The 10253-nt window shown below is 49.4% G+C and overlaps 1 protein-coding gene across 1 annotated transcript; it reads left to right on the top strand.

Moving 5' to 3' along the window:
- Positions 1 to 9061: 9061 nt before the first annotated feature.
- Positions 9062 to 9875, top strand: LOC124670321 (ribonuclease 1-like). The gene is made up of 2 exons (XM_047206822.1): positions 9062 to 9169; positions 9267 to 9875. The coding sequence occupies exons 1-2, from the start codon at positions 9062 to 9064 to the stop codon at positions 9873 to 9875; spliced, it is 717 nt and encodes a 238-aa protein (XP_047062778.1).
- The last annotated feature ends 378 nt before the right edge of the window (positions 9876 to 10253 follow it).

The following is a 10253-nucleotide window of genomic DNA, read 5'->3' as shown; positions in this document are numbered from 1 at the left end:
ACGACCAAAACAGTTGAATAAGTACCCACTGAAACTCGACCATGGCAACGCGCTAAAGTGGAATTGGGTCGGCCAACTAGAGAAAGCCTCGACGCCAACTCGCGACCCCCTTCACCTTGAGCGTGAAAGAGGGCGCCCCTTTTTTTTAGAACACCACCCCTTTATTGCTTTATTCAATCAAAATGTTATTACAAACATCATCAGGTGGGGCGTGAAGCCAAATGTGCCTCCCGACATGGGAGTACAGAGATCATCTCGCTAGATCATGTGCATCTCCATTAGATCTTCTACCCTCATGAGCAAATTCAAAAAACTCAAACTCCTCCCGAGTTGTTCTGATCTCTCTGACCACCTGGCCATACGATGAGAGAACATCGTTGCCGTTGATGCTCTTGATCGCATTGGCGCAGTCACTTGCTAGTTTGACATGCCGCTGGTACAAATCGGCAGCCAACGACATACCTTCCCTACATGCTATAGCCTCCAAAACCTCTGGGTCATCAACACATTCCATCACCATGGTTGATGCTCCCAGGAAAGCTCCCGCCTCGTCCCTCGCAATAGCAGCCAGGGCCGCTCACATGCTGTTCTTCAATAGAGCTGCGCCAACATTCACTTTTGTGATACCCGATGGTGGGGGAAGCCACCTCGGAGCAGCCGACACTGCTCCCTTCTCTGGCTTGTCAAACGTCTTCTGCGTCTCCAGGTCCGCACATAACCGATTGATAAAACTGAGCGTGGACAAGGGGCTTTGAAACACCTCCTCATACACCGCCTTCCGTCTCGCATACCAGATCGCCCATAAGCTCACCGCCGTCAGAGTAAACTCTTCATGCGATAACGCCTCAATAGCCGCTGCCAACCACCCTCGAGCATCAGGCTCATGTACGTTGACAACCACCTCAACCATAACTTCTGGTAGCAAGGCCCAAACGTTTCTTGACATATTACACTCCAGAAGTGCATGCCGCCATGAATCCTGTACTCCACACAATCGACATGAGTCATTAGGCGCCATCTGGGATGATGCATGCGGCCCAATAAAAGGTAGGTTTTTTTTGCTTTATATATTTTCTTTCTTCATTTTGAATTTGTTTTTTAATCTGAAAGTTTTTAAATCTAAATCTTTCAAAATGCAGAACATTTAATGCAATTTTTTTCAAAATTACTTTTTTAAAAGTTAAACATTTTAAAAATCGGAACACTTCCTACATTTATACCTTTTTTATATCAAGATTTTTTAATCCAAATATTTTTTAAACAGAAAATAAAAAGAAAAAAGAAAGAAAACACGAATGATAGAAAACAAAATAAAGAGCTTAACTATAAATAGTTTGGCCCACCAAGAAACTCTTTCAGACAGCACCCCCTATAATACAAGCCTAGAATGGTAAATAGGATTTGTCTGCCGCTCGGTTGATTCCTACCCCAGAATAGCCCGCAATGAGGTGGGGCAGTACCAATTGGTGGCCCACAAAACCCAAATGAAAAGGCACGGGTAAATGATGCTATATTGGCGACTCCTTCTCCTTGCATGGGAAAGTGATCCATCGCAAGAAAATAAGCTCCACTACCTTAACATGTGCATTTCAACGGTAGGATGGAGGGTTGCCGCCAGGTCAAAGGCCTTGGCCATTACATGCTTCCGTTCTGAGCTAGCGGGTGGGGTCGCGTAGGATGGGGTCGTCACTTGGCCATTGCATGCTGACGAGTGGGGCCACCAAGAGACTCGTTGAACCGGCCATCTCTCGCACACTTAAAGCATTCGACCGATTCATGTTGACAAGTGAGACACTTTATTCTAACTATGTGACCGGTGCGGCCAATGATAAATGGGGTCACGGTGTGGGGCGGAGAAGCTACTCCCTAATATTAACAGGTGGGGTAATTAGGGCATCTCCAGCGGCGCGACGCAAATTGGTGTCCGCGAGCGTCCGTTTGCGTTGCGTAGCGGACGCGAGAAAGACCGTTTTTGTCCGTGCGTCCGTTTACGCCTGGGGGTGCCTCCAGTGGCTCGACACATTTCCGCGTCGGCATGAATTATGAAGTTTGAAAACAACAAAATAAAGAGTTTTAACGAAGTCATAGTTACATCCAAATTTTAAAAAGTCTACATGAAAATAAGATGGTATTCCTCTAGGCATGGTCTTCATGGCCAGCCAATTTCCACTGATGCTCAATCAGATCCGTCTGCAGCCGTTTGCACACGTTCTCGTCAGTTACTTCTACATTAATATGCAGATAGTTCTCCCAAGATAAAGCTCCAAGGAGTGGCGCAACCAGCTCACCTTGCAATTCCCAGTGGTTATCATTGAGGCCATCAGGACGCTCGTTCTCAACGATCATATTGTGCATGATCACGCAGCATGTCATCACCTCATGCATGATCTTCAGCGACCATGTTCTTGCCGGGTGACGGAGCATTGCCCACCGAGCTTGGAGCACACCAAATCCGCGCTCCACACCTTTCCTGCAAGCCTCTTGCATCTTGGCAAACCTCCTCGTCTTCTCGGAGTTTGGATTACAGACAGTCTTCACCAGTGTGGCCCAGTCACGGTAGATGCCATCAACAAGATAATATGGCTTGTCATATTCATTTCCATTAACCTCATAGCTCACTCGGGGAGCTTTGCCTTGCATGAGCCTGTGGGCGGCGTGGAAGGGCGGCGCACAATGGCCGCACACAATAGCGCCGAAAACAGGAGAAGAAAGCTATCGGCGCAATTGACCGAACATGTCATGGGCGGCGCGGAAGGGCGGCGCAACCGGCAACGTTTGGCGCCAAAACAGCCGGCAGGTACGCGCCGGAGCCAACCCCGAGTACGATCCTGCTCTCCCGCGCGGTGAGAACCGAGCCGGGCGGCGAGTACTGCGGCGCTGCGGCGGGACGGCGGCGGGTGGGGTTGGGGTGGTGGCATCGCACTAGGGCAACAAAGATGGGGAAATAGAAGCAAATTGAAGCGGTCGATTTCGCTGTCTCTGACTTGCGGGACCGGGTAGGAAAAGGAGGACGCTCGGCGCGACCGCGGAGCGTCCGTGGAGACGCAAACCTGACGCATATTTGGGCCAGGTTTGCGTCGCCGCGGACGGTCCGGTCACTTTGCGTCGCCCCGCTGGAGGAGGACCTAGACGCATTTTCGGTCACGGCGGACACAAATACTCGCTCAGCGTCCGTTTACATCGCCCCGTTGGAGATGCCCTTATAAAAATGTGTATGCGCTTTACTTCAGATAAATAGCTTTGGACCAAACAACTGGTACAGAATTTAATTGGCCTTACCCTGCCACACGTGGCATACTATTGTACGCCCGGCAGAAACATCTAAACCCCCTCACCAAATACAGTCATTTACATCTTATACAGTGAGCCGCATGATAGATGTCTACCTATGAACATCAATGTATTTTCCATATAGTTCCTTCCTAAGAACGCAGATCGATATAAACCATACTAGGCACAGACTCCACCATGCATGGCTCACAAAGATCAAAAAGATTAGCCTCGTTTCTGAAGCTGCTGCACACAAAAAAAAAGTTAACAAAAAAATATGAAAATACAAAACCAGATTATGCTACCACATTGACAAGATATTACTCAACATAATAATAATAGAGCCCATTTTCCCAGTAAATAAAGAACTGAGCCAATTTATTGTGACCAACAGTAACGGAAAATATATGCCTTATAGCTAAATGGGTGTAAGGAAAAGTAGAATGCAATGTATTTTCTTCCAAATCTATTATTTTCTTATGGAATGGTACTCCATTATCGAAGCACCAACTCGGGTGGGAAGAGCAAGTCTCCACATTGTCCCCAACGAGTAGGCTCACAAAACCGTTGCAGGCTACATGTTTGAGTCTTCATATTGAACACCTCACCTGACTGGATCAAATAGATGGCGTCCTCCTCCACTACTCCAAGAGGTGCAGAAACAAACTTGGAAAAGTCGAGTCCCATGAAGAGTGCTCGGCCACCGCCAAGCCCATTAACCATAGGTACCCATGCGTGCATGTCTCGGCTTCGAAAACATCTATGGGGCAAAGGGATAAGACGGAGTAGTCACCAGGGATGATGTGCATATGTGTCCTCACCATGAGAAGCTTCCCACTTGACTCGACGAGGTTCCAATAAGTGATTTCATCATCGGATATACTTTCGTGCGAACGATTAAAACAATTAAAATCACTTGCCACTGCTGGCATCTCATCATCATCATCATCATCATCATCATCATCATCATCATCATCATCATCATCATCATCATCATCATCATCATCATCATCATCATCATCATCATCATCATCATCATCATCATCATCATCATCAGATAGTGCCACAACCCCCTCTTGTTCAGCATCATCGTCATCGAGAACATCAACCTCCCCTTCATGTTCAGCATCATCATCATCGTCCCTAATACCAGCATCCTCCTCCTCATGTTCAATATCAACACGAGAAACCTCCTCCTCCATTGGATCATCAATTCTAATAGCTTCCTCCTCCTGCACAACATCATCATCGTCATCGTAAACACCAATAGCCTCCCCCTCTTGTTCAGCAACATCATCATCGTCCCCAACACTAGAAGCCTCCTCCTTTTGTTCAGTATCATCATCGTGGTCGTCAACTCGAGCACCCTCCTCCTGTTCAACAACATCGTCGTCATAGCAAACTCCAGTAGCCTCTACCTCCTGCACAACATCGTCATCGTTAACACCTGTAGCCTCCTCCTCCTGTTCAACAACATCATCATTCTCATCAACACCAGCAGCCTCCTCCTTCAGTTCAGTCACATCATACTCGTGGTAAGCACTAGCCGCCTGCTCGTGCTTGTCGTCATCATCATCAGATCCAGTCCACGGGACGTAACCATGGTAATCTGATGGTTGCTTGATGACACGCCTACCCATGGTAACGATGGGCCTGCCATCAGCATCCGATTTGAGGTAGAGAGGGACAAGGTCCTCGGCTAGGGTGATGCCGTAAAGTGTATCGCCAAGGAATGCAATGTCAATGATATAGATGTATGGTTCTGCTCGCGGCTCCGGCAACCAAACACCCTTCCCTGGTCTGATTACGACGAGCGGGTGTGTCAGGCTTGTGGTAATTGCGCCAATGACCAAGTCATCCGCAAATAGACCGTATGCGGAACATGCGGATTCTTTTATCCTTGCGGACGAGGAAGTCAAGCTCAGGGAGCGGGATGGACGTGTTGGAGAATCCATTGTGCAAGAGATAGCTGTCAATGCAATTAATAGACCTTCTTTCTGATGTGGAAGAAGCCGAGGAGGAGCCAGTCGTCCGAGGAGCTGACGCAGATCGTGCCGTCGGGGACGGAAGGCATGCGATGCGAGCGGCCGTCGGAGAGAGTGCTGACCTTGCCGTTCAAGCGGAAAATCCAGGGGAGCTGGTGGCCATGGCGGCGGACGGCGGAGTGCCACGACCGGCAGACAGCGCGGGAGCGCGCGCGGTCGGCAGGGTACGGGAGGCGGGCGACGATCAGGCCTAGAACATCGAGCGGGAGGTCAGACCATGAGGGAATCGACGCCATGACTTCTTGAGTTTTGTTTTCGTTCGAGCGATCGTATTGGTGTGCAATGTTGCCTACTAAAAATATTCACATATATACATAGCAATCTTGATTACATAGCGTTTTATAGTATTAGTCCAACATGATCTTTTCTTGATGGCGATGATAAGCAAAGCACATAGGCGTGAGTCTTCGTCCTGCACGTGTTGGTTAGCTTATCTGCAATACAGTAGTTCTGTTTTCGTTCGAGCGATTGTTTACTTGTATAACTGCGGAGTACCGAAGATAGAGATATAAGCTAGCTATATATATACCACTATAGCAGGACTCCAGGAGTCCTAGAAACATGACGCTTTATCTATCGTGTTCCCTGTGATGCCTTCATCCTTGAGGTTTCCACCTGCATGCATTCCTCAACCTCGATCGTTCAAACCAAACACCTCCGGTGTTGGCGTGTAACAAAGATCGAAAAATACTTGCATCGACCAAAACATCATCAGAAAATTAACGCCGGTGATTTATCAACTCAAGGTTAAGATATCTGAACGGTGAGATGGCCTGAAGCAAATCCATCCACGTGGCCTCAAGCAAATTCCTCTACACTCACGTGACCCCAAGCAAACTTAAACCGCCATTTCAGTTTTTTTCATGTCCCTGTGCTCATCTTGTTTCGAGAGTTGTGCACTTAACATTTAATATTCCTCCAACCGTCGAAGCCGAGGACCCTAACCCGATCGGAAAAAACCCTCGCCCACACCTTACCTGCCCTCGAGGGTGACCAGGCTCCCAGCCACCAGCCACTGCCAAGACCCTCGATCTCCTCCCCCCGTTGCCTGCAACGGGGCCTGGTGTGCCCCCACTACTCTTTCTGGTCGATGACCGCCTCGGCAGTGGAGGTGGGTCCCTCCCGCATTGCTGCGGGGCAGTTGTTTCTCGTTCCAAGGAGATCGCATGCTTCCATCTTGATGGCCTCTTGCAAGCATCATGAAGCGGCAGATGATTGTGACTTCAAGATCGTGGTGGTGCATGTTTGTGAACGGTGGAGATGGGTGGTGGCACTCGATTGCGCCAGGGTTTTTTGTGGAAGGGGTCGGGAGAAATCCATGTCATCTCGTCTGACCCTGGCGCGGTGTTGCCTTCGAGTGGCACCACCCCTTCCTAGAAGGTGTCGTGGGAATAACATGCGTATTGTACTCTGCATGTTGGCGGAAACCCTAGGACCTTCTGGTCCGAGCAGCAGCGTCATGTCGACGGTGCTTCCCTCCTTGTAGCGGCTGCTTGGTACAGGGTGCTTCTAGGTGCTTGGAGTGGGGCGATTTTCAGGTCATCGTTGTTTTGTCACTTCGCCATAGCTTTCATTTTGTTCTGTTTTGGGCATGTTTGTGTTGTTGCCCCAACATTTTATTTGTTTCGAATTTCTGTATCAGTGTGGTTGCCATATTAATATAGCAGGGCGAGAGCCTGTTTCGAGGATATTCCTCCACCCATCAATATTACCAATATGTTCGGAAATAGGCAGAATGGAGTTGGTAAGCAAATTAAAGCTCGCACATATAGGTGTGTGTGTTTTAGTATGGGCTTCGTGGAACCGTGGAAATGATATGGTCTTTTTACAAGATTAGAACTGCCCATTTTTTTTATAGGTTATCGGTATGGCTACCTTCTGGATGCGAGAATGGTCCTACCTGCTGCCGAAGGTGTAACAGGTGCATATGAATTCTGAATGTAACCGTCTATAGATGGTTTGATCGGCCATCTACAACAAGGGTGGCCGGCGGCTTGTTAGACGTCTTCATACGGCCACTACTTTGTTATTTTTCCACTGGCTAGGGATCGAGGTGCTCGTACAGTGGGTTGTTTGGTCCCATTGGCCAGTCGTGCATCACGCCTAACGCTATGGGCACCTACTTCTACGATGTGGGGCCTCCTAGCCCCTTGATCCATGCGACTTGGCTAGCCACCTGATGTGGGTTGGCATGCTGCTGTGTTCGGAGAACACCGTCTTGGAATTCTTCCGACTAACTATAAGCTCAGCCTTGGCAGTCAGGCTAGAGTTTACACTGCTTTGGGGACCCGACTATCTATGACCTCTTTACTAGTTGGTCTACGTCGGGCTTATGTGTCAACCTCGGTGATAACCTCGTCTCTTGGTCATCCAAGCTGGAACACACGGTATCCTTCTTCAGCGCCGAGGCTGAGTACCATGTCGTGGCCAACGCCTTAGCTGAGGCTAGTTGGATTCGGAAACTACTTAACGAGCTTCATCGACCATCCCCTCCTACTACAGTTGTGTCTAGCGACAATGTTAGCAGTGCCTACATGTCCATGAACCCGGTCCAGCATCAGCCTACTAAACACATCGAAGATCGACCTCCACTTCGTTCACGATTGTGTTGCCATGGGCCAAGTCCTCATGCTGCATGTTCCTCTGTCTCGATAGTTCGCTGACATCCTGACGTGGGAGGGCGTCAGCCGCCCACGGGGCCTGAGCGGAGCTTGGGTGCTCCAACAACAACTAGCGATTGGCCGCTGCAACGCGTGGTGGTGCGTCTGCCCATGGACCTTGCGGACGTGCAGGTAGACGATGTAAACGATGCGGTGGGGTTCCGCGCAACTGAGTATGTAATATCTACTCGGAAGTAAGAAAGCTGCCAACATGGGTTGAAAGCGCGGGGCATCGGTCGGAGAGAGGCGCGCATGGGGAGCCCCAGAGGTGGTTGCTGGGAACAAAGGAGAGACATAGGAGAGAGAGGGTGCGGGGGTGAGGCTGCCATGTATGGTACATAACAAACAACGGACGCGTGCACTGTCTACGGTGACCCAAATCTAACCTAGATTTAGGCCAGCTTTAGCTCGAAGCGGACAAAAAAAAAGAAAATGCTGCAATATGGGTGTCTGCATTGGGTCGCTGCGTTGAAGAAACAAAAATTCTGTATATAATTCTGTCAAGAACTTGCAGTTCGAAACCGCCCCACTGTTAGTGCAATTGAAGTCCGTTTGTCTGATTAATTAATAAACCATAGCAACTGATCCAGCAACCACATCCACTGTTTCATACTTATCTGTTCCATCTTTCTTTCCGAACTATATATATGTTGCCTCGTGAGGCTCGTGTCTCTTTAGTCCGTAGAATATATTGCTGCCAAACTATGAAGGGACCAATGATCATATATATATATGTAGTATTCGGCTCTGTTAATCAACTCTCAACTTTGGCTTATAATTTCTTTTGAGTGAACCCGGGCAGTTTTAGACGACGGTCCTCGTGATTCTCGTGCCATCGTTGCATCTACATGCGCTAGCTGCAGCATTTGTGCTGATCCCGCGTTCCACCTTAATTAGGTGAAGCCGTATGAACACCATTCCGAATTGATCTTACAATATCTGGAATACATATCTGCACGCGATTTTTCATGGTGTGCACGATCGTTATATATAGCGAGATAATGCTCACGCTGCTCCTATAAATGCAGTGCCAAGTCCGTACTGCCATTCACAAACCACCAGACACAGAGCGGCATTAGGGCAAACATGGGAGTCCATAACTGTTCCATCGTCGTGCTCGTCCTTCTTCCTCTTCTTCTCGCCTCCTCCTCTTCGGCAGCTACCGATTTTGATTTCTTCTACCATGTTCAGCAGGTATGTAACATTATCATTTCTCCACCATTGCCTCGCTCGTCAGGTTGTCTGTTTGAACATAATGAATCAGATGCTGATCCGCTCTTTCTGAATGCAGTGGCCTGGGTCGTTCTGCGACACGAAGGGTGGGTGCTGCTTCCCGGGCAACGTGAAGCCAGCGGTGGACTTCGGCATCCACGGCCTCTGGCCCAACTACGCCGCGTGCCGCCCCGCCGTCGGGAAGAACAAGACGGAGTGCTGGCCTGAGTTCTGCAACGCTGCCGACACTTTCGACCCGTTGCTGGTCAGCGACCTGAAGAACGGAATGGACCGCAACTGGGCGACGCTGTCGTGCAAGAGCAACGACAGCACGGGGTTCTGGAGCCACGAGTGGGAGAAGCACGGCACCTGCTCCAACATGGACCAGCACGCCTACTTCGCGGCGGCGCTCGAGTTCAAGGCCCGGTTCAACCTCACGCAGATCCTCCTCGACGCCGGCGTGGTGCCGTCGGACGAGGAGACATACGGCGTGAGCAGCATCCTGGACGCCATCACGGCGGCGACGGGTTCGAAGCCCAGCATCGGGTGCAACAAGGGCGTCTCCGGCGAGATGCAGCTGTACGAGGTGTACCACTGCGTCGACCGCACCGGAACGCGCCCCGTCGACTGCCCGGGGACGGTGCAGGGACGGAAGTGCACCGACACTGTGCAGTTCCCCGCGTTCTGAACCCTTCATTTTTCGGGATGTGCGTCTCGCTTATATTCCTATCGCAAAGTTGTACCTCACCATCATCAAAGTTTGAACATGCAATAAATATTTTTAGCACTTCTTCCATGAAAAAGCGTAGCGCTTCGGCTCCTAGGAGATGGTTCTGCGTAACCAGCCGGTTTCACCGGCCGGGCGCCTACCAAAAGAGTTTTTGACTGACTTTTATGTACATCAACACTAGAAAACATTGCATCGAGAGTGAAAAAACAACTTTTTGTCTGCACTATAAAATATTTGCCCCAAAGTCAATTAAACCTTCAGGTGACGGCCTAGAATCAGAACTGAAACATAATGATATTAGTTTTTTTTTTTGGATAAAAGGGAGTCATCCCCAAT

The sequence above is a fragment of the Lolium rigidum genome, chromosome 7 (assembly GCF_022539505.1).
Source record: "Lolium rigidum isolate FL_2022 chromosome 7, APGP_CSIRO_Lrig_0.1, whole genome shotgun sequence".
NCBI lineage: Eukaryota > Viridiplantae > Streptophyta > Magnoliopsida > Poales > Poaceae > Lolium > Lolium rigidum.
The sequence above is the reverse complement of the archived record's forward strand: the minus strand, read 5'-3'. Positions and strand labels throughout refer to the sequence as shown.